The following is a 25,581-nucleotide window of genomic DNA, read 5'->3' on the forward strand; positions in this document are numbered from 1 at the left end:
TTTTTTGAGACAGAGTGTCACTCTGCTGCCCAGGCTAGAGTGCAGTGGTACAATTTTGGCTTACTGCAACCTCCGCCTCCCAGGTTCAAGGGATTCTTCTGCCTCAGCCTCCCAAGTAGGTGGGATTACAGGTGTCCACCACCATACCTGGCTAATTTTTTTTTTTTTTTTTTTTTTTTTTTTTTTTTTTAATAGAGATGGGGTTTTACCATGTTGGCCAGGCTGGTCTTGAACTACTGACCTCAAGTGATCTGCTGGCCTTGGCCTCCCAAAGTGGTTGGATTACAGGTGTGAGCCACCATACCCAGCCTGTTATTACTTTTAATGACAAAACAATTACTTCTGTACAAATGTAATAATCTAATTCTAGTTTCTGTAATAATCTAATATCTATTTTTTAATTCATGTGATATCTAACTTACATCTACTACTGTTTATAATAATGAAAACAGCATTTAAACTTATTATTTATTAAGCACCTGCTATAGTCCAGGAATTACATATAAGCCCGACGAATGTGTATTATCATTATTTTATAGATGAGGAAACTGAAGCACAGTGAGGTTGTACAACACAGTCAAGGTATGGCACAGACCCCAGGCTTTGGACATAGCTCGGCCTGATTTCACCTCACACCACCATACCCACTGGCTTTCTTTAGTGAGCATTCTTATAGATGACTCAGGGAAGAAAAACTTATTTTTTTTAATCACGTTCTGGCCAGGTGTGGTGGCTCACACCTGTAATCCCAGCACTTTGGGAGCCGAGGCTGGTAGATCACCTGAGGTCAGGAGTTAGAGACCAGCCTGGCCAACATGGTGTAACCCTGTCTCTACTAAAACTACAAAAATTAGTTGGGCATGGTGGAGGGCACCTGTAATCTCAGCAACTCGGGAGACTGAGGCAGGAGAATCACTTGAACCCAGGAAGCAGAGGTTGCAGTGAGCTGAGATTGCACCACCACACTCCAGCCTGAACAACAAGAGCAAAACTCCATCTCAAAAAAATAAAATAAAATAAAATAAAATAAATAAAATCAAGTTCTGGTGTTTTTTCTTTTTCTTTTCTTTTTTTTTTTTTAACTGTTATATGATGCTAACGACAAGTGACACAATCCAACATACGGTTGCCTGGGTAACCCATCATTATATCTATAGGAAACCCAGGTGGCACTTCAGCAGTCCAGGGTCTACTACTTTTTCAAACAGTGCTGGGCTAGCAGTTATTATATATGCTCAGTTGAAAGGAACCACTTAGTGTCTGAGTTGGAACAGAACCACTCCACCACGAGGTCATTCATGGGGTAGACTACCTTCCGGATTGTCATCTCCTCAGTGCCTACCAGAAGGTATAGTGTAGCTGCTTTTTTATTCATATTTGTTAAATAAAATCCTTTCTTATAGATGGAAATGTTGGTGCCCAGAGAGGCTAACTGGCTTTCCTAAGACACACTATCAGACACCAACCACATCATGAATAAACTTGCTTTCCATTACGATCACAAATAAGTTGCTCCATAAAATTGTGACCATAACGTCTATCATCTGGTAAACATAATTACTAAAAATATGTATTATTAAGTTCTTATCTTGACAGATTTAAATAGTGCTTTTAGCCTATCACCTGTATCAAAGATAAGAACTCCTCACATTAGTTTTGTACTTTGTGATTTACAAAATGTCTTCATAAATATTATCTCCCGTGATTAGCAAAACAATTTTGAGATGGGCTGGTATTGTTATCATCCTAAAGGAGAAAAAGACAGCCTCAGATAGACGAAGTTGTCTCTCCAGGAAGGGGAAGAGTACAGACTAGAATCCAGATTTTCTGATGCCTTTGGCTGCATTTTCTAAAATAGACCCCATAAATACTAAATTCTGAGATAAAAATTATCAGCTGGGGAAAATGTAAGAATGTGTTCAGAAGTTCAATGAGAGGATTCAACTCTTCTTGATTCACTTGAATATCAAGTTCAACTGTTGTCAATTGTCAGAAGTGCTTGAGACTTAGACCTTGATATTGTTTGGCTGTCTCCCCACCCAAATCTCATCTTGAATTCCCACATGTTGTGGAAGGGACCTGGTAGGAGATAACTGAATCATGGGGACAGCTCTTTCCCATGCTGTTCTCATGATAGCAAATAAGTCTCATGAGATCTGACGGTTTTAAAGATGGGAGTTTCCCCGCAAACATTCTCTTGTCTGCTGCCGTGTGAGATGTGCCTTTACCTTCCACCATGATTGTGAGGCCTCCCCAGACACATGGAACTGTAAGTCCAATAAACCTCTTTCTTTCGTAAATTGCCCAGTCTCAGATATGTCTTTGTCAGCCACATGAAAACGGACTAATACAGACCTGATTCTCTCAGTACAATCATTGGAAACCAGAGATGCACCTGTGTTTGCATCCCCACACATGCACACACATGCACAGACACACGCATACACACACTGGTGAAGCTGTCCCAAAGGCAGCCCTTTAAAGGTCAGGGGTACCTTGTGGTGGGCCAGTTGCTGGGTGATTGTCTCCAGGCTGCTCGTCTCCAGGAGGTCAGGGGCCACCAGTCTGCCGGACATCTGCAAGAGCCACTTTTCAACCTCTTGGAGCTCACTGTTGTAGTCTTCATGGTCTTTGACTTTCGCCTCCAGACTGAAGACATGCTCCTGCAAAACCAGGTGCCCATCAGAGGTGACTTTCAAGTGAAAAATCTACTCAAAACTGTTTTGTATTACAAAAATCCCAGGAGAAAACTACCAGGAATGGAAAAAAATATAGTCATTATGCCAATTAAATATCTATCTGAATTTAAAAAAAATACTAACCCATACCAGACCTTAAAATTATGTGACAGAGAGAAAGGAGTCAGGACCCACATTTTGGAAAATAAACCCTTTTACGGAGTCTTTCATCTCTCCTTACCTTTCCTATGCTGCACAGGTCCTGGTAATCACTTTGAAGTTGATCTATTTTGTCCTTTAAAGTGACATCCTGCACCAGTTCCAGAAGAGCTTCACCCTTCTCTCTCACTGACTTTACTGATGGTTCATGGGACAGCACTGTTTGTTGAAGTGACTTGAATTACAAAGAAAAAAAAATGAGCTTGCTCATCTCTGTGGACAAGAGGAATACACACAAATGCCCGTAGCATGCAAGAGATGATCCACCTCAAAGAAAGATTGGTACATATTTATGAATCAATAAGTGCAAAACATTAAAGAGAGAGTGATTTATTATGGCTAACACAGTTTCTAAATACAAAAGAAGAGTCACACATCAAATGGCCCGTCCTATGTGGAGAAAAAAGGATGGGAAATAGTTCTATTTGGCTAAATTTAATATAGCTCATATTTCTGGCTTCTACCTTATTCCTTTCATCAGAGAAAAAAATTCTCAACATAAAAAGGCCACTATCTTTTGATTTTGAGTTCATGAAGTTAGTTTCAGTTTGAGCTACTTAGGGAGTTAGCAAGAACAATTCTAGTTGTGACCTTGCTGAAATAGGCTAAAAGCACTACTTAAATCTATCAAGAACTCAGTGGCCGGGAGGAAGAGGTTGTGATTCTTATGTGGCCTCTTCAAAGACAAGTTGTCAGGCTTGGCAGAGAAGCCAAGGATAGAAATAGACATCGGCTGGAAGAGGCCATCACAAAAGCTTCCAACTGGGAAAGCTTTGGGGTAAACCAGCACACTGTAATTCTTAAAAGGTATCACTCAATCATCCAGATCAAATTTATAACACAAATTATTCCACATATAAACTTGCATCATTGCTTCAAAAATTGGAGCGGGTCAAATACCTTTGTCTATGTCATGTATAGGTATATCCACATCACTATTTATTCTTTCAAAAATCAATTTCTAAGGTACTTAGCTAGAGTTTGTTAATTAGAACTTATTTTCTTATAAATACGATATGTCATTTTCAATTTACCATAGGTCAGCTTCTAGCCTTGGGTACCAGAAGACGAAGGGAAGCCTCAATATGGGAAAGATATGGGATCCTCGTGTCAGCAATATTTTACCTGGAGGATCCAAATACCTGGCTCACACATCAGAAAAGATCTTCATTGATTGACAGATACATACAATCAATAAATGTATTGACTCAATCTTTGAGTATCAGATCTCTGAATGGAAAAATAACTCTGAAGTAGTGGATTTAACCCAGTAAATCTCCAAAGGTCATGGCATCGCTGGACAGCTGCAGAACGGACACATGTGGGATGCATTCCAGCAGCTGTTACGGGTAACACACAGCAAGAATTACCTCCCTCCCATTTAGTCTCTGCGTGTACTCCGCATGCATCCATCAGTGAGTAAACACATTACCTTGTATTTAGATAACTGAGCTTTTTTCTCATATAATTCCATTTTGGGTTCTTCAGGAACATGTAGGATTTCCTGGTATTCTGCTATCCACTGTGTCAGTGCTTTGCATTTATCTGAGAATTCCTTTGCTAAATGAAGACCTTTTTCCAGCGTCATGTGTTCTTTCCGGACAGTGCTGGTCAGTTCCTTCAACTGTTCCACGTGATCATGAATCTCCTTTCTTACTCTCTCTGCCTCGCCTTCCTCCAAGTATTTAACAGCCCTCTCTCCTTTCTCCCGGGCTGATTTCAGCAAACTGTGACCTTTCTCCATGTCTTTGAGCAAAACCTGAAAAAGAGAGTGAGTAGGAAGCAAATGTAATCTTATTTCTTTTCTTTTCCTTTTTTTTTTTTTTTTTGAGATGGAGTTTCACTTTGTCACCGAGGCTGGAGTGCAGTGGCACGATCTTGGCTCATTGCAACCTCTGCCTCCTGGGTTCCAGAGATTCTCCTGCCTCAGCCTCCTAAGTAGCTGGGACTATAGACGTGTGCCACCATACCCGGCTAATTTTTGTATTTGTTAGTAGAGACAGGGTTTCACCATGTTGGTCAGGCTGGTCTTGAACTCCTGACCTCAAGCAATCAACCCACCTCAGCCTCCCAAAGTGCTGGAATTACAGGTGTGAGCCACTGGGCCTGGCCATTTCTTTTCCTTTTAAAGAAAGGTTTCTCAAGGCCTGTTCTTAAGTCTACCTATTTCCCTTTAAACTAAGTTGTTGATGTTCATAACCAGATTTGACCTGCCAGGAATCAGGAACCCTGGCTTCTTTACTTCGATATAGGTTCTAAAAGTCTTGATTGATATATCATTTCCAATTCAGAGAATCAAAAAAGAACTTGATGTATCTCTCATCCTTAGCAATCTTTTTCAAAAGACCTGAGTTTAAACTCTGTACAGGCACTGGGCCATTAATTTGAGAGGTAGTTTTCTCTTAATATTGAAGTGTCACACTGGAATTCAGTTAAAACTTTCATGGGTGTCCATGTGTAAGTCATTCTGGTAACAACACATCATAAATAAGTGAAAGCCAGCTTCTGGCCTTAAAGAGCCAACTTAGTATTTCAAGTAAAACAATGAGCTCAGGATCACCAGTCATAATGGTTGGGATAATCACTTGTGCTTCCAGTATCTATACAGGAGAACGGGAAACTCGGTGAACGGAAAGGTTGGATACAAATCTGAAGTATGTGTGCCTACCTCCAACGTCTTCAATTTCTTCCCCATCATTGTTGTATCTACTTTGTCAATCTTGGTAGCCACATTCTTGAAATTTTTATGCGTAGAGCCATACCAATCCGAATAGGAACTGAGAGATGATTCTGATTCCTCCAAACTCTGAATCTCTTCTTCCAGGAATTTTATTTGTTCCTATGAAAGAACAGAGAAAATTGAATGGTGAAGTAAAGGCCTGTGCCAGGGCCTTTGTTGATGAATATGTATCTTCACTGGATGTTAGTGAAAGGAAGGCTATTTTGGCCGGTGAAGTTTGCTGGCCTACGCTGAGCACCTGGTGACCCACTCACCAGCACTTGGAGAAACAGGGCCTGGTATCTGGAAGTCAGCTGGGTGGCCTGGCAACCCATTCTGCTGTTCACGTGGCTTTCGTCCAGTATCTCCTGAGCTCTAGCTCCCACTTCCTCAACTTCATCTCTGTACGCAGTCACTTCTTCATGCCACTTCTGAAATGACAAAGTATCGAAGGGAAACATTCAATCTTAGCCATTTGAATAAGACTGATATATATCTTCTTAATGGGAAATGGTTTCAGTGTATGTTTAGAAGACGTTTATTTTGAGATATAATTTTGAAAATGCCACATGTTATCTTCATGAATATATTACAACAATGTGATACAAACTGTACACTTGAGTTGGATAGTTTTCTGTATCTATTACACTTCCATTCAAAAATTAAAAATGAAAACAGGCCAGGTGCAGTGGCTCATGCCTGTAGTCCCAGCTACTTGGTAGGCTGAGGCAGGAGAATTGCTTGAACCCAGGAGATGGAGGTTACAGCGAGCTGAGATCACTCCACTGCACTCCAGCCTAGGCAACAGAATGAGACTCTGTCTCCAAAAAAAAATAAACAAATAAATAAACAAACATGAAAACAACGTGGCATAATTTTTTAGACCTCCTATTGTACTTAGATCAATTTTAAAATGGGTGGATAATGAAAATAAATTCCTAAGGCCCAAGCACTATTTTAGATGTGTGCACTAAAATTGCATAAAAATTAGAATAAAACTAATTCTCCAGTATTATTTCAATGAACTATATTGGAGTTATTTCATATCAGAACCATAAACTTAAATTAGTGTAATACAACCATTCATGTATCTTCACAAAACAAGGTAATAGGGTATGGAAGAAAAATATAAAATAATCACATTAAACTACATTGTATCAAAGACTAATTTATGAAATAATTGCTGTAAGAGGAATGCTCTATTGTAATTTATTTTAACTTTCTAGGTAATCAAAAAGATTTTGCAAAGCCTAAGCTTTAAACAAAAGTACTAAATATTTTTATGGAACAAACTATGCAAGGTAACTGTAGCTTTGAGAAAGATCAGGAATCGACATGAGCTATACCTTCATCTGATGTAATTGTATCTCCTTGGTTGTTCGGTTAGACTGACGTATGGTCCTGGGACTAATTTTCTCCTCTGCTGTTTTGAGCCATTCATCTACTTGCTGAAACTTCTGCTCCATTAGCCTCAGTTTGTTCACTATGTTATTGAACTGAGTTCGGGTCTCGGACAGCTTGTGCTGGTAAGCCTGCCAGTCTTGCCGGAGAGACTCTAAAGCCCGGTCCTCTGCCTGTGGGATACCTGATGGGATCACATCCTCTCTGGTGTGCAGCACTGAGTTCAACAGGGCCTGCCCCTCTGCACAGTGTACCTGTAGCTCCTACAGGGAAAAAGGTATGGCTGTTACTCTGAATCATATTTCACATTTGCATGGGTTAGCATGTCTCGCCCAAGCCAACTGTGACCGCTTGAACTTCTCATTAGAAAAAAATGATTTTATTATGCCCTATACAAAACTATGTCCCTAACAACATTTTCTCCCAAGTCAGAAAGATTCCTAAAATTTTTCCAATTAAAATAATCAACACACACACACACACACCCCAATATTTTCTCAATCAACAGTTTCTGAAATTTGACTTTTAGCTTATAGGCAAAACACTTGTGAGTAAAGGGTTATTGTTTAAAAGAATGACCTAGGCTTATTATGGCTCATAATCTGCTTAAAGTGCCTTAAGCTTCTTGCTTTGACATTGAATAGCTCAGTGCTACATTTGTGACTGAGAAAGAAACAATGAACCCTCTTTTCGCTAAGGAGGAATCTTTTGCCAAAGCTGTACTCTAGGCACTGTGGTGGCCAAGAAAAGTTGAACCTGGAGAGTGCAGGGCACACAAACCTGGGAAATTGGTTCATCACACCTGCCCACCAGGTGCTCCCAGGTGCAAACAAATTTTCTCCACCAAAGCCTAAGCCCCAAAGATTTAGCCTACAAATTTAGTATAAATCAAGTTTTGAAGAGCATATGCTATTTTTTATAGGATAAAAAGAAACTTATATCCTTAAAGATGTTGGTAAAACAACATGGCACACTTATATTTCTGGTGATAAACGAATCTATACTGTCACTTGATCTGATCACCTAAAGTAAAATAAATCATGTCAAATCCCATCAACAATGTTAAAATACCAATACATGTAGTTAAAACATAGTATTTCCTCAATACCATACTTTAAAACCACTTAAGATTGCTAAAATATTTTCTTACAAAATAACAATCTCATATGGTTTCAACTAATAGAACATTTTTCTTCAAATATGATGTCACTTCAAGCATGGTGTAATGTAAACACATATGCACATGGAAAGAGAAGAACTATAGATATACATGGTAAAATATTAATCAAATTGGCAACAAACACATAAACTTTATTCTAAAATTCTTAGAGTTTTTTTCAAGATAATTTTTTATAATCATTTTCCTAATTGAAGGTTGGCAAACTTTTTCTATGAAGGGCCTGATAGTAAATAATTTGGACCTTGTGGGCCATAGGTCTCTGTTGCAATGACTTAACTCTGCCATTGTAGTATGAAAAAAACCACAGATGATACATAAATAAATAGGTGTGGCTGCATTCCAACAATATTTTATTTAAAAATACAGACACTGTGGCCCTGGACAGTAGTTGACTGATTTATTAATCTTCTCAGCATCTCTTCCATACTTCCTAAATAACCACTTATTCTATATCCGAGTTAATATTCATACTTAGAATTATAAATTCTCCATATAATCTCAAATTTCAACTCTGTATTCTGAAGGAATAAACATGGCTCAACATTTAAATAAATATATATTTATATATAATATTACTAAAAATATAAAATATATATAACATAAATATGTGTATATATTATACATATTAAATATATTAATATATTTAATGTATTATATAAAATATATATAAATTATATATGTTCTATGACCCAAACGAGGCCTTCAGGTTATACAAAATAATTTCTGAATATGGTCCACATGACTGGCCAATCCCCACACCATGTACATGCTACAGAACATCAGGATCCTGAAGAAATTCTGCTTCGTGGTTGCAGCACCACAATTCTCCACCACTGCTTCCTGTCACTAGCATCTTCCTTCCTTTTTAACCTTTGTGGTGGCTCACAATAGAAAATGTAAGAATTAATGCACGGTGAAATCGGGGGAAGTTAGGTTTGCACCCCTTAAATACTGGCTTAAGCGAAATATTTTCTTTTCAGCAACATCTGCTGGTGATGGGTAACTATTGGCTTAGTTCCTACACAAAAGCACAGGGTGCTCAGCATTTGCTTGCCAATGATGTTGGTAGTGTAGAACTAAGAAGGGTTATTTAAAGAAAATAGTCGATTTGAGTCAAATAAATTACAACAGCTAAACCTGTGGACTAGGACATCCTACTCTTTGGAGGCAGGATGGATGAAACCCGTAAGTAAGCTAAGGAAATTGTGACCCTTCTAATTTTTATTATTTACTTACTTCATGAGTAGATCATATATTTAAACAAGATTTTCTTCCATTTAATCCTTACAACTCTGTGGACGAAATTGGGTCAGAGAAGTTCTCACTTGCCTGAAGTCACCTAGTGTTGGGTTCCCCAAGGATTAGAGTCGCAACTTCCTAATCCCAACCCCATTCTCTTGACATTATGCAATTTCCCAGACCTAACAGAAAAAGCCAGAAATTTTATATGTGACTAATAATCATGATGGACCCTGGTTTTTCCACCTTGTCCAAGCTGTAGGCAAAACTTACCCAATCCTGAACCAATTCTGATCCGGGCTGATAGCACATTTGTAAGTTCCAAAATATCGCTAGTGGGACATAAAGTGATCTCATTGGCCTTTCTCCATCTTCTGCTGTTTGTTTTGTACATGGTGGCCCCTTCTTGGTGAACTTCCTTGATTCCTACCTACTCCTTAAGGTAAGATTATGGGCCCTTCTTTGAGGCTACCATAAGATTCCTTACATTAGTCTGTTAATGTCCTCACCACATTATTTATAATCATCTTTCTATGGGTTTGTGTTCCTCATCAGATTTCGAGTTCCTTGAAGGCAGAAATCATATCTTAATCACTTTTACCTGAAGTAGCTAGCAAAGTATGTGTAGTGTTTTAAGTGCCCAGTAAATACTGAATGAGTAAATAAGTATACAGGTTATGACCACTTTTTCCACCATGTCTGACTTCTCACCATGAATTATGGCCTGCTGGCCTGGGCACAAACACTTTTTTTTTTTTTTTTTTTGGCTTCCCTAATTCCTTCTTCTAGAATTCTGAGCCCAAACCTGTACCATCAGCAATGTGGCAAGTTTTGCTTAAAACCACATGGCTCAATATATTGCCACTAGTTTGACTTCATGTCACCTTCTAATGCTTTCTGCTGTTGTCCCCCACATCTGGTTTGATCCCTTAGGGAGAAACAGACAGGTAGGCCAGACAACCCCATCAATTGGATCTCCAGCCATTCTTGTCAGGGCCACCCTAGCAGCTCTGTGAGTTTCCCCAAGTGCTAGTCCTGCCCTATCTAAATTGCTACAAAATGATGTCAACTAGTACATACTACTGAGGTCTCGGAATGTTCTTGATCAGACCTTATGGGGATTACACTTAATGTGTATCAGCTAGCCAATGGGCTCAAGGTTTCTATTAACTTCCTATTGCTTAAAATAGTAATTCCATAATCAGAATGAAGATTCCTTTGTTTTAGGATAAAGGAGGCTTTACCTGAAGATCACGCAACGTTGTCTCATGAGTGTGGGCATCACCTTCAAGAACTGAATACTGGTCGAGCTTTTCTTGTTCTTGCCCCAACCAAACTTCAAATGCCTTTAGGTCTCTCTGATACTCTTGGTGCAGGCGGACAAGTTTTTCAGACTTGGTTACGGCTTCCTATAATTAACATTTACAATAAGGAAGATAGGAACACATTACTTTATAAAGCATCAATGTGCTGTAATTCACTTTTGTAATTTTAGAAAAGCACAGTTATTGAGACATTGGTATACAAGTTATTTCCTAGAATCATGAATCTTCAAGATTTATGTAAAAATATAAAAACCTAATATTTCAGGAATAAATGTGTTATTAATTATTTTGTTGAATTAACTACATGATCTCTGAACACCTTATAAAATGTAACAGACAGATTAAAAAATGAATTCACTTTACTAATTTCATAAAAATTCACTTTTGCTAATGAAGAAAATTGAAATTCTTATATTGTGCCTTAAATGAGGATTTGGACTTACTGTGGATTTAATTTTCCACAGTAGAATGTGTTCTGAAAAAGCATATTTATTTTCTTTGTGAGGACTAAATGAAGAATGATAAATACTATCATTGATTATTTCCCACCTTAGAAAACTCTCACGATCAGACATACTAAGGCGTTTATGAGTCTTCATTATGAAGCTGTCCAGAATTTTTTAAAATTGGTATATTTCTAGGAATTTTAGTTGAAAATTATCTTACTTTCATAGCTTTCATAATACTAACAATATTTGAAGGTTTTGTTTGGTTTTGCCAGTAATACCTTTAAAATGTTAAAAATTCATTTTGCTTTTGTTCTGTTTTCCCAAGCCCGTCATTCTTGAAAATAAATGAGTCTTTGAAGGAGCACAGCTCCAAACACTGCCCTTTTGGTGAATCTACAAGGAAAGTGCTTTGCCGTACCTTGGCCCTCTCTTGGATGGCTCTGTATCGTTCCTGTAGATCCTGGAGTTCTAGCTGGGTGACATAGTGTTCTGTCATGCCAGCCCCTTTGACTTCGATGGTCTCCAGCAAGCTGCTATAACTCAGCACTTCTTCATTTAATAACTAGAGAGCATTTAAGAAAAATAAAGTGGTTACCCATGCACCATCACATCAACGACATGCTAAAACCAAGGTATTTTAACTGTACAGTTGACAAGTGACCTCCGGTTACCCATTCGTCCATCTCTCCATCTATTTATCTATTTGACACAGATATGTGTGTGAATGCATGGAGTGTGTGTGTTTATGTGTGTATTTTATGTCTGACCTAGAACTTTCTCTAAGATATGAATTCCCAATTAATGACTTTATGTTTCTACTTTAACATTTCAAACTGATTATGACCAGAAATGGACCTCTGATGTTCACCCCATCCCTATTCTACCCTAGCCTCCCATGAAACCCCCTTCTCTTTCCATCTCTTTTCAAACAGCAAATGCCATGACCTCCCACCCAGCCGGTCAACCCAGAACATGAGAATTGTTTCAGCATCTTCTCTAGCTCTCTGTCCTCTTAAACCATTAGGAAATCCAGTTAGCTCTACCTCCTTTTATACCGTGACATCCGTCCCCACATCTCCTGCAAACTCCCTAGCCCAGGCTGTCCTCCTCTTTCACTTGGACTTTGTAGTAGTCTTCCAGGCAGATTCCTGACCACCAATTCTTTCCCTGTCCCTTATTTCATGCTCCACACAGCAGTCTAAGTGATATAATGTCTTGCAATTAAAAGTTGAATCATGTCGCTTCTCAGCTTAAAACCTGGATTATCTTCCCCATGCTGCCGGGATCAAGAGGAAAATCCTCAGAGCAGCTGACATGGCGATGGAGGATCAGGCCCTGTCTCTCCATCAAACTCCCCTCGCAGCCCCTCCCTGCCTACTCTCTGCTGCAACGACACCTGCCTTTCTCCTCACAGCTCCCCATTGCAACAGGCTCTTTCCCTCCACAGGGTCTGAGGACCCGCTGTTTATTCTATCTAGAATGCTGGTTCCTCAACTCCTCCCCAGGCTCATTTCTCTGCCTTAAATTGTTTAGTGCATCGACTATATGTCTGCTGTTTCAGAGAGGCCTTTCCTGTCCCTCTCCCCTGGCCTCAAACAACTGTATGAACTTTTTCAAAATTACTTTCTCTCACACCACACCACTTTTTTTCTTCATAGTACTCAGCAATTATAATTATTTATTTGAACATTTATTACTGAGTGAATGCATCCCCACTAATGTATGCTTGACTGTTTTTACTGCTAGAATCAGGCACAATGCCTGCATGTAGCAATTTCTCAATGAATGTTGATTGAATAGATGAAGAATCCAATTAATTAAGCAATTAATTATTATAACAGATAATACATGCAGGTATTTATGAAGCAGATAATTATAATTATATTAATTTACGGATGCACAAATGAGCTCCAGAAACATTAAGTACCTTGGCATAGGTCACATAAGATCATTTAGTCATTTAAATAACTTTTACTCAGCGTGTAATCTGTGTCAGACAGAGAGCCAAGTGTTGAGGATATGAAGAAAATTAAGCATCTCTATCCACTGAAGGAGAGGGACATGCAAATATATATCCTATGAAATTGATAAAGAGCTTTGAACCAAGGGCTATGAGAGAACAGAACAATGAATCAAGCCTGAGCGGTGGTGGTGTAGCATAGTTAAAATGACTTCAAAATTCTTTCAGAAAGATAAGTAGGAGGTTGCCAGGGGCAGAGACAGAGCAAGGACCTTCTGTCAAAATGGAAGAGATTGTGCAAAGGCACAGAACTGTGAAGACTATAGCATGTTCAGGAGATAGTGTGAGATTCAGCAAGGCTGGAGAGCACAAGGGAGGAGGCTAGGAGCATGAAGGAAAGCAGCATGGCAGAGGAGCTTATTTCCATTCTTACAAACCAGGCGAGGGAGATTGAGCTTATACTGTAGACAATGGGAAGCCAACACAGGACCTCAGGCTGGAAGTGAGACATTCATCTTTATAGGAGATAACAATAGATAGAGGCAAGAAACAAGGTGAAAAATCAGGAGTCTGTTCCAGTTCAGGTGAAGAGGATGGATCAGTAGAACCTAGTGCCTGATGCAATGAGAAAGAAGGCACTGGGAGTAATGAGGTTTCCAATGTAATATATTCAGGGTGAGGTGACACAAATGAGTAGAAATAGAGAATGTGAGAGGTTAAAGGATTTCTGTGTAGAAGATCATAAGTGCTGTTTAGGACAATGGTAAGGGGGTGAAGGAACAGGCTGTCCAATGATCATGCCCTGGAGTGAGGCTGCAGCTGTAAACCAAAGGACTGTAAAACTTCATGTTTGAATACTACTGTCAATAAGTTTTAAGAACATGCCATTATTTATTTATTTTAAAAATCTTTCCATGTAGTACTGTACTAATATAAGCATTATGACAAATGCACAAAAAATAACACAAAAAGATGTGATTAAAAAAAGAAAGTCTTCATAATGATGAGCAGGCTGAAGACATTAATAGATATTTCACGGTGCTACATTTTCAATGGTTTGTATTATAAAACATGGGTCTACATGGTTTTCCTGGAAGGGAAAATTTTTACTCACTAATAAAATAACCACAAATGAAATTCCAGTTTAAGAAGCCTTTAGAAATTGTACTATAAGCCCCAAACATAATTTGGTTATGTGCACAGGCCTAGCATACACGTAATCCCGTTTTTGTCTGACTGTGGCATTCTAAAGAAGTCTGTAAGAAAACAAATGGAATCTGGAATCCAGCTCTCACCTTGGCTTTTCCGAGCATACTTATTTTATCCCGCAGCTCCGCATGCTGCCTTTCGGATTCATTTAGGTTGACTTCCATACTGTCCATCCAACCGGAGAACTGTCGAACATCATCCTGGTAACTTGTCCATTTTGAGAGAGCTCCTTCGAGTTGACTGAGAGGGATTTGAAAGGACAATAAATCCACATTGACAATCCTTAGGACTCTAAAATCTGTCATTGTGTCTGCTCCATCCACTCCAGTCAGCAAGGGGTCAACAGATCAGGAAGAAGGTGACTTGGGAGTGAGCAGGCTGCCCAGGGCTTAACGACACTGAGTCTAGGTGTGAAGGGCAGCCTCAGGAAGCAAGGGACATTTAAACCTAGGCCAATATGCAGAAACATGGAACTGGCTATCAACTCAAGAGTCAGCAGGTAGGGGGACACCAGACACTGAGAGAGGTTCAAAGGCAAAACTGGGAGAGATCCCCTGAGTGGGTCTTTTCTGGAGCCAAAGCTCTGGGCAGGGAGAGAAGCAACACTTAACTCTATCAAATTGAGCAGGACATTCAGAGCAGGAGAGAAGAATAAGTACAGTAATCACCCTGTGTGAGATTAAAAATCAGAAAATCACAATGAAATAAAAGGACAATATTTCCTGACTTGGTCTAAATATTAAAACTTAATTATTTCTCTTAGAGATAAGTTAAGCACTTCTCTTGTCTAAACACACACATGCTTTTTTTTTTTTTGAGACAGAGTCTCGCTCTCTCACTCAGGCTGGAGTGCAGTGGCGTTATCTGGGCTCACTGTAAGCTCCGCCTACTGGCTTCATGCCATTCTCCTGCCTCAGCCTCCCTAGTAGCTGGTACTACAGGCGCCCACCATCACACCCGGCTAATTTTTTTGTACTTTTAGTAGAGACGAGGTTTCACTGTATTAGCCAGGATGGTCTTGACCTCCTGACCTTGTGATTCACTCACCTCAGCCTCTCAAAGTGCTGGGATTACAGGCGTGAGCCACCATGCCTGGCCTACACATGCTGTATTTTAAATTCCATTAATCATTTCTGCCTAGTTGTACTACCAGGTTTTGGGTCCTTTTGCAGCAGAAACTATAAGTGCTCCATCCATCCACACCCCCAGATCACACCACTGCAGCAAAGGGCCAACTGGACTTCTAATTGCTCCTAGATCTCTTAGCTTGAAGACATTCTCTAGTCCCTTATGTACTCTCAGTTTGAGGGCAATGTAGCCAAGAAGGGCAGGGGAGCCTCACCCTTAGGGGCAGCCCTCAACTGCTCTTCTAATTCATAGGAGTTTGTTTCCAAATACCCTAGATCCCCTGCTCACAATGGTGGGCAACTTGCTTGATGACATACCTGATATGGTTAGGCTCCGTATCCCCACCCAAATATCATCTTGAATTATAGTTACCATAATTCCCACATGTCATGGGAGGGACCCAATGGGAGGTAACTGAATCTTGGGGGCGGTTCCCCCATGCTGTTCTTGTGATAGTGAGTGAGTTCTCATCAGATCGGATGATTTTATAAGGGGCTTTTCCCCCTTTGCTCAGCACTCGTCTCTCTTGCTGCCATGTGAAGAAGGACGTGTTTGCTTCCCCTCCACCATGATTGTAAGTTTCCTGAGGCCTCCCCAGCCATGCGGAACTGTGAGTCAATTAAACCTCTTTCCTTTATAAATTACCCAATCTCAGGAATGTCTTCATAGCAGCGACAGAACAGGCTAATACAACACCCTTTATTTACTGCCCTCCCCCTGCCTGCTCTTTCTTTCCCACTCCACTATTTGTATTTCTTGGGTTTACCTCCCATGTCCACTACTTGGTTTTAATCCCTATATTTTTACATTATGAATCTTTTTTTTTGTATTTTATGTTAGCAACAACAACAAAAAGAAACATGCATTTTTAGTTATATTAACATGTAGACGCAGTATTCAGGTCAATCTAAATGTGAGATTACATCTGCCAGTTTCTTTTGTTCTGATAAGAAAAAAGAAATAAAAAGAAAGAGGAATCGAAGGAAAAGGGAGGAAGGAAGGAAGGAAAGAAGGATGGAAGAAAGGAAAGAAGGTAAGGAGGGAGGGAGGAAGTAGAGAGGGAGGGAAGGGAAGGGAAGGGAAGGGAAGGGAAGGGAAGGGTCTGTTCAGTAGTATTATATTGATCTTTTAGTAATAGCTTCCCCAGTGCTTGGCTGTAGTTTCCCTCACCTTTTACAACGAATCCCTGCAGACAAAAGGGATGCCCACATATCCTTCACACTCTGCAGCTGCTGTTGAATAGTGGGAATGCCTTCTGGAGAGGTATTCTGAAGGACAGATTCTCCCCTGGTCACTATCATTTTCATCTGAATCTCTTTTTCCTGTTTGACTGATAATAGAGCCTGTGAAAACAAATACAGAAGTCCTTTGTCATTTGTATGTTTAACATTTCTGGCTTTAAATATTGCAGAGCTCCTAAAGATCACAGAATAATATGCAATTGTATCCAGCCCTGGAGCTCCCAGTCGGCTGAGATGGAGGGTGGGGAAGTGGCTTGCTGGTGAGTGCCAGTCACCAGCTACCCGCGGGGTTTTACTAAGTGGCCTTAGTGTTGAAGGTCTCCAGTCTTCTCTGAATAATCCCTTCCTTCCAATGAAGTTTTACTTTACTGGTTTTAACAAGGGAAAAATATAGTACAGTAGAATTCATGATTTCTCAAAGGTTATAGGATGAAGAGTTTATAAATGTTATGGTCTCTACAACAAAAAAGCCTATAGAAATTGATTATATATTTCATGTTCTTCATAAGCACTATTCTTTTTTTTTTTTTTTTTTTGAGATGGAGTCTTGCTCTGTCGCCCAGGCTGGAGCGCAGTGGCCAGATCTTAGCTCACTGCAAGCTCCGCCTCCCGGGTTCACGCCATTCTCCTGCCTCAGCCTCCCGAGTAGCTGGGACTACAGGCGCCCGCCACCTTGCCCGGCTAGTTTTTTGTATTTTTTAGTAGAGATGGGGTTTCACCGTGTTAGCCAGGATGGTCTTGATCTCCTGACCTCGTGATCTGCCCGTCTCGGCCGTCCAAAGTGCTGGGATTACAGGCTTGAGCCACCGCAAGCACTATTCTTTTTCTGTGTGAGAAGGAAGTTTTTTCTTTTGTTTTTTTTAGAGACAGAGTCTATCTCTTTCTCCCAGGCCTCAGTGCAGTGGTGTAATCATAGTTCACCACAGCCTCAAACCCCTGGGATCAAGTGATCCTTCCAGCTCAGCCTCCCTGGTAGCTAGGACTACAGGCACATGCCACCATGCCCAGCTAATTTAAATTTTTTTTTTTTTTTTTTTGTAAAGATGAGGTCTCAGTATGATGCCCAGCCTGCTGTTGAACTCCTGGGCTCAAGCAATTCTCCCACTTCAGCCTCCCAAAGTGCTGGGATTATAAGTGTGAGCCACTGCACCCAGCCAGAAGGAAGTTTTAATTCCAAGTTATAAAACTGATAATGTCACCTAAAAGACAAAGCTTCATCTCTCTTTATAACATGGTTCTTGATAACTTCCAAAACCTCAGCTTCAGCCACCCATTGCCACCAGTTTCTGCTGCGGCAATAAGCAACTGGTAGCAATTTCTCACACACTAAGCTGTTCTTTCCTCTGGCTTTTCTTCACACTTTTCCACTCTCTGCCACCATTCCCAAGTCTCCACCGGGTTATCTTTGCCAAAATAATTCCCCTATCATTCTTAAAAACTCGGTTTTGGCTGGCTCACATCTGTAATCCCAGCACTCTGGGAGGCCAAGTCGGGCAGATCATCTGAGGTCAGGAGTTCGAGACCAGACTGACCAACATGGAGAAACCCTGTCTCTACTAAAAATGCAAAATTAGCCGGGCGTGGTGGTGCATGCCTGTAATCCCAGCTACTCGGGAGGCTGAGGCAGGAGAATCACTTGAACCCAGGAGGCAGAGGTTTTGGTCAGCTGAGATCACACCATTGCACTCCAGCCTGGGCAACAAGAGCAAAACTCCATCTAAAACAAAACAAAACAAAACCAAAACAAAACAAAACTTGGTTTATGGCAGGGTGCAGTGGCTCACACCTGTAATCCCGGTACTTTGGGAGGCCAAGGCAGGAGGATTGCTTAAGTTCAGGAGTTCAAGACCAGCCTAGGCAAGAAGGCAAGACTCTGTCTTAATTTTATTAAAAAAAAAAAAAAAAATTTAAACCCCAAACCCCACATAACTCGTTATACCTATCACACTTCCTTATTTTATTTTATTTTATTTTATTTTTTTGACACAGAGTCTCACTGTGTTGCCCAGGCCAGAGTGCAGTGGTGCGATCTAGGATCTAGGCTCACTACAAGCTCCACCTCCTGGGTTCACGCCATTCTCCTGCCTCAGCCTCCCGAGTATCTGGGACTACAGGTGCCTGCCACGACGCCTGGCTAATTTTTTGTATTTTTAGTAGAGACAGGGTTTCACCGTGTTAGCCAGGATGGTCTCGATCTCCTGACCTCATGATCTGCCCTCCTCGGCCTCCCAAAGTGCTGGGATTATAGGCGTGAGCCACCATGCCCAGCAACCTATCACACTTCCTTAGAAACCTGTCCCAACTTTCAACCCCACCTCTCCTGCACGGTTCCACTCCTGTGTGTGTCTATAACACCATAAGCACATCTGCATCTGTGGTTATTGTCTTCTGTATTTCGACCTCCAACCTCAGACAGTAAAATCCTTGAGGAAAAAGACTACATTATTCACCTTTGATTCCCTGGAGTCAAGATGGAGTGCCAGTCTCCTAGAAGGCACCCAGTATACAAATGAATGCAGATTCATTGTTTTCATCGCAAATGCAAAATTGAACTCATATCTTGGGATGGGAGGAGAACTGGCTAAATACAGGAAGACAAGTGAGTTGAAAAAGATGGAAAATGTTTTGCCCTATAAAATGTTTCCTCAAAATATTTTCCCATAATAAATATGTCTGTGATCTAATTTAAAACTAGCCTCTTAACAAGTGATCACACAAGTAATCACATTTGGGCTTTATCATTTTTTGGAAAACATCTGGGGTCAGATGATTCAGGAATTCTCTGGCATGTCCACCCAAGGCAGACAGGGTTACACTCACAAAGCATCTAAGATTTCTCAAGGAGAGAATGCGACATCATCACTCCAGGTGGATGGAGACGGGAAATTTTGAGAAAAACAAACAAATTCTGTAGGTTGGAAATATTTCTATCTAAAGATGCACACCTCAAGCTTGAGCGTCCTGCTGTCCAGCACACTTTTGTCGGACGTCGGGTGGCAGTACGAATCCAGCATGTGAATCGCATCTGTCATCCAGTCTTGTAACTCTTTAATCCCGAGAGAGAACTGATTGTGTTCTGCAACGATTCTATCCAGCCTTGACACTTTCTCCTGGAAATGACAGAAACGTTTTTCGAGCTGTCCATCCCGCAGAGACAAATTATAAAGCTAACGGTTTGTTTGAAACAACGGCAATCAGTCATGGCTTCATATGCTGCCAGATACGAGACAAGTCTGGCCTAATTCTATGAGATATGTCAAAGATTTTTCTAAATCATAAAACTGTTAGAAAAACTGGGTCAAAAGCAAGAAAAAGTTACAATTGTATGCCTCTCAAATTCTTTATGACTATCATGATTATTTTAAATCAGTAAAATTTCTTCCTAATGCCTTGTCTGGGAGACTGGTCAAAGTAGTTTCTAACTTTCACATATGACATTGGGCTCATCTGACACTACAACTCACATGACCTACATTGTAGCCAGGATTCTAAAAACAATAATCTGAGATTTTTGTAATATCTCTAAATTTTAAAACTTAGGACTGTCCGTGTGGTTTTGCATATTAATTATAGGTCAATCTAACACAGTGAAAACTTTACAAGAATAATCTACAGCTCTCAAAACATTCACATATCAATTACTTTTGGTATCTAAGTAAATACAAAGGAATCGAAAATGTTCTTCATTCATTCTAAGATGATTCATTCCTTATCTTAACTTAGATATGTGCCAGATTTTATAAAGACAACAAAAGTAACATTCATAGAATAAACATGGGTGTAAACATAGACTATTTACTTCCAGACCTAAGCTAGTGTGACTGCCTCAGTGATGTGTATTGAAGACCCAAATCAACAGATCCTTCAAGTCCACACTTACAGAACAGATGAGGCCAAATTAAAGATCAAATTATACCGGGGTCCCTATATTCTAACACCTGAAATTTCAAAATCTAGGAAACAAAGGTTGTAAGCCACATAAAGCTCAAGATAGGCCTGCACCACACAGTTCAAAATGGGTCTATGTTATACTGGCTGAATGCTCTAAATGAGGTTGTAGTAGGATTCCATTTGTTTTCTTCTAAGCTATTTGAAAAGAGATTTAATCAGTTGTCTGAACCATTGCCAATTTTGAGCTCTGCTGTAGAATCTGAACTGAAACTCTCAATCAACACATCCTTGACTACCATATAATTAATGCACAGATTCAGATGAATTTTTTAAAATACCACTATATATACTTTAATAAAATTTAAACTGTTTAGAATTCATGTTTTCTAAAGCAATTTAATCTGGGATTCTTTAGAACAAAGGCTCTGAGCTTTGTTTTATGTTTATGATTTGAATCTCTGGGGAACATATCATTTCAGTATTAAAAGGAATATCTTATGCAATAATGAAGACTGGAAGTCCCTTCAATTTTTGAAACTTGTTTCGGCCTTTTCAGAGAGCCACATCAAGCTGATGCAACAACAGTGATGAACTCAGATTGCAAGGCGAGGGAAACAGCACTCACACCCCTTACTGCTGACCTGGAGACCCACACTGTCGGCAGGTCAGAACACAATGCACACCCTGCAGAACCTGCTGCAACTCCAGTTTTGCGACATCAGTATCACACTCACACACAGCACATGCCAGGCATTACCTTTGTTAAATTGCTTAGCGCTAGATACTGAGAAGATAGCTGCGACACTCTGTGCCTAAAGCTCTTGCTGGCAGCTTGTCCTTCCCACAGCTGCTGAGCTTTCTCTTTCAGCCTGTTGAGCTGAGGCTCGTAGCAGTGTATTTCCTCAAGGACAGACTGAAAAGCACAAGCAAGTTACTATTCAGAGGCTGGGGGAAAGCACATTGCGGACGAAGCTTTGGCCCGGAGAACATGGAAATCAACACTGGCAGGCCGTCCATGTACTCTGGAGGCTTTATTATCTCCAATCTACACACCGTGGAGCACAAATCATGGAAGGAGACAAATCATACTTCCAAGGAAAGTCAGAAAACATAAAATCTGCCAGCAATGGGGAAAGAACACACTACATCTCACGGCGGCACAGTCTAACTCAAGGGTGCTGAGCATGCATCTGTAGAGTCGACAGAGGACGGGACAAAGACAGGGTTAGATGGGGATCTGGGGAGGCGGGTTCATCACCTGGAGCTTCTGCTGCTCCCTCCTCTTTGCTGGCAGATCATAGAGGCGATTGCTGCTTTCATGGACCATCTTCTCAGTTTTACTCAGCCAGTCCTGGATAGGCTCAGCGCTTACTTCAAAGTCTTTCATTTGGATCTTTAGATTCTGCAAGGTTTTAGATAATGTCCAGGACAAGAAAATATTTTAATAGCAAGTCCAAGGTCCTTCACTCGGCATTCAAAGTCCACCCAGGCTGGGCGCAGTGGCTCACGCCTGTAATCCCAGCACTTTGGGTGGCCGAGGTGGGCAGGTAGCTTGAGCTCAGGAGTTCAAGACCAGCCTGGGCAACATGATGTGACCCCGTCTCTACTAAAATACAGAAAATTAGCCAGCTGTGCTGGCAGGTGCCTGTAATCTCAGCTACTCAGGAGGCCGATGCAGAAGAATTGCTTGCACCCAGGAGGTGGAGCTTGTAGTGAGCTGAGATTGTGCCACTCTACTCCAGCCTGGGCGACAGAGGGTGACTCTGTCTCAAAAACATCCACAAAAAAACAAAGTCTGCCCCAAAGTCTGAAACATTCCATCTCTTACCTTGGCACAAATACATTTTTTGAACATCCTTTAAGAACTTTTTAGGGTTCTCCTTTGGAAAATAGAATTTTTACCCCTAACATTCCAGCCCACTTCTGAGATCACACCCACTTCTCAACTTCTAGAGCATTTGTTGTCTATACCATGCCTATATACTTCATCATAGACTAGGTTGGATTGTGAATTTTCATCTGATGCAGATATGCCTTGTCTCCAAAACTAGACTGCAAGCTCCATGAGGGGAGGGCCCGGGTCTGACACTTCCTGAGACACACCATAGTACCTTACAGGAATGTAAAGAAATGTTAGTCAACATTTGGTTGATTTTCATTAATGGGGGTACAAGAAGTAGCATATCCATGTAGTTTACATGCTTATGTTGTTAATAAATAATTTATTCTGATTTATAAAGTGATAAGAAATACTAAATAATGTTATGTGCTTATCACATAAGAATGTCATAAATACTTTCACAGTTACTATGTAGTACCCTAGGTGTAAAATGTGTTTGATACAGTTTTATATGGTACTGTTTAACTCTGGCAAAGGTGTCTGCATCTACTGTGTCTTACTTATAAAGTGGTAGGTGGATGTGAATGTGAATTTGTTATTTATGTTACACTGTGAGTCAACTAAAGGCTATAAAAACAACCAGAACTTTAGGTAGTTTTGTCCGAGAGGGAATACATAAAGGTTAGCTGAAAAATCTAAGTGGCAAGAGCTAATGAAGCTTATGAGAGAATAGCTGCAGGTTCCACCTGTATCTGGTCTGGGATGTCTACAGTATGGGGAAAATCACATCTGCCTTACTCACCTCTGAGGGAGATGGGTTAGCTGTAAGAATCCTTTGAAAAGTTAGTATCTCACAAATGTAAAATACCAAAATAACTTCTGGAGTATTCTACTAAAATTTAGATTGCATGAAGGCAGGGACTTGGTTCTGTTTTATTCTCTGCTATAGCCCCAGAACCTAGACTAGTCCTTCACAAATAGAGGATGCTCAACAAATATTTGTGGAATAATTAAATTCATAAATTCAAGGTGTTTCCATCTTCCTGCTACTGGAGTCTCAAGGAGTGCACTTGATACGGTTTGGCTGTGTCCCCACTCAAATCTCATCTTGAATTGCAGTTCCCATAATCCCCATGTGTCTTGGGAGGGACCCGATGGGAGGTAATTGAATCATGGGGTGGTTACCCCCATGCTGCTGTTCTCATGATAGTGAGTTCTCACGAGATCTGACGGTTTTATAATGGGCTTTTCCCGCTTTTGCTCATACTTCTACTTCCTGCCACCATTTGCTTCCCCTTCTGCCATGATTGTAAGTTTCCTGAGGCCTCCCCAACCCTGCAGAATTGTGAGTCAATTAAACCTCTCTCCTTTATAAATTACCCAGTCCTGGATATGTCCTCAGAGCATTGTGAGAATGAACAAATATGCCACCAAACAGGGCAAATGGGGGATCATGACCAGAAATTTAGGTTCTAAAAGAAAGGAAATGAGAGGGGAGGGGAGGGGAAGGGGATGGGAGGAGAGAGGAGGGGTGAGGAAGGGGTAGAGGGAGGAATAAGGAGACAGGAAGGGGAGACGAGGTGAAGGGGAGGAGAGGGGAGGGGAAGGCAGGGAAGGGAAAGGAAAGGACAGGGAAGGGAAAGGAAAGGACAGGGAAGGGAAAGGAAAGGACAGGGAAGGGAAAGGAAAGGACAGGGAAGGGAAGGGAAGGGAAGGGAAAGGAAAGGAAGGAAAGGAAAGGAAAGGAAGAGAAAGGAAGAGAAAGGAAGGGAAAAATGAAAGGAAAGAATCAAAACAGACAGACACCTATTCTGAGGGGAACAGCAGATTGAGAAAACAGGCAATTCATGACCCACTCACCCACTCTTGGGCATCTCTTGAACTAGATAACCTTGTAATCAATGCTAAATATGCTACACTCAACAGCTGATGCCCCCCAGGTCAGACCACATAGCATTAATGATTCCTGAAGGATTAAGGAAACATTTCTAGGCACAATGGTTATCACTCTGTTAAACGGAGGATGCTGGCCATGAAAAAACAGTCACCATTACAAAGGAGAGATCAATGGTCTTGGATCAGGAAAGAATTGAGGAAATACACATTTTCTCTTACTGAATATTATTTCTCTATCATTATCTTTTCCAACCTTCATTAATAATGATCATAAGCAAATGAAGGATATATTCTGCCAAAAGTGTTTTAAAAGGAAAAGATACCCTCTATGTCTCTAAATTTTCCTCTGAAAGAAGAGTCGATACATAAAATAGATAATCTCAGAAGAAAAAAATAATTATATTGTGGCAGTAACTATTTAATGGTTATGATAGATTCATCTTCTATTGTGTCTGGAAAAAATAAAATTATATAAACATTGTTTCTGCATACTAAATGCCTAAAAACCTACTACCTGGTGTTTGCATTAGTTATAATATACACTCTCATCTGTAACATTTTGTGGCTTATATAGATATTCTTGTTCATTCTCCTAGACCACCTTCCAGAATTGAGGCAGTTCACATGAAAGGCTAAGTGTTCTGCTGAAATGTAAAACTTACTGTCCCTGCTGGGAGAGTGCAAGGGCAGGTCAGTGACAAGAGACCCTAACATGCAAGAAGCTACTTAATTCTTCAGGGAGGCTCCCACTTCTAGCATTGGGCTATATCTTACTGTTAGCCCTTTGTCCTCTTATGTTCAGAGAGGGAGTGACCAAAATCATTGACAAGGGGACTTTGATATACAGAAACTGTGGTTTCACTAACAACAGCAATAACAAATAACACATAATATTTCCATGTGGTTGGCTACATATACCTCCAGAGCAGATTCTTTTTGGTGGAGATTTGAATGAAAATTTTTCCAATCTTCTTTTGCACCTGAAACTTTGGCCTGGATCCCTTTCGCTTTCTCTTTGGTCAGCAGGGTACTCAGAAGTTCCCCTTTGGACAGCATCACGTTTAGCTTGTGCTGACCATTTTCACTTTCTGACAAAAACTCCTACAAAAGAAAATACAGAATTAGGCATAATAAAAATGTTCTGTGTTGTTTCTATTATTTCTTTTCTTTTCTTTCTTTCTTTTCTTTTTTCTTTTTTTTTTTTTT

At 40.4% G+C, this 25,581-nt stretch overlaps 1 protein-coding gene across 1 annotated transcript in view; it reads right to left on the minus strand.

Moving 5' to 3' along the window:
• SYNE1 (spectrin repeat containing nuclear envelope protein 1) overlaps positions 1–25,581 on the minus strand; it is a 286,149-nt gene that overhangs the window by 241,928 nt on the left and 18,640 nt on the right. The window contains 14 exon segments of the mRNA XM_017887615.1: positions 2,496–2,663; positions 2,920–3,072; positions 4,330–4,656; positions 5,566–5,736; positions 5,892–6,047; positions 6,963–7,280; positions 10,681–10,845; positions 11,629–11,772; positions 14,466–14,619; positions 16,678–16,850; positions 19,694–19,858; positions 21,397–21,552; positions 21,898–22,041; positions 25,294–25,476. Coding sequence (XP_017743104.1) covers positions 2,496–2,663; positions 2,920–3,072; positions 4,330–4,656; positions 5,566–5,736; positions 5,892–6,047; positions 6,963–7,280; positions 10,681–10,845; positions 11,629–11,772; positions 14,466–14,619; positions 16,678–16,850; positions 19,694–19,858; positions 21,397–21,552; positions 21,898–22,041; positions 25,294–25,476 — 2,577 coding nt within the window.

Source organism: Rhinopithecus bieti, unplaced genomic scaffold, assembly GCF_001698545.2.
Source record: "Rhinopithecus bieti isolate Rb0 unplaced genomic scaffold, ASM169854v2 scaffold_16097, whole genome shotgun sequence".
NCBI classification, from domain to species: Eukaryota; Metazoa; Chordata; class Mammalia; order Primates; family Cercopithecidae; genus Rhinopithecus; species Rhinopithecus bieti.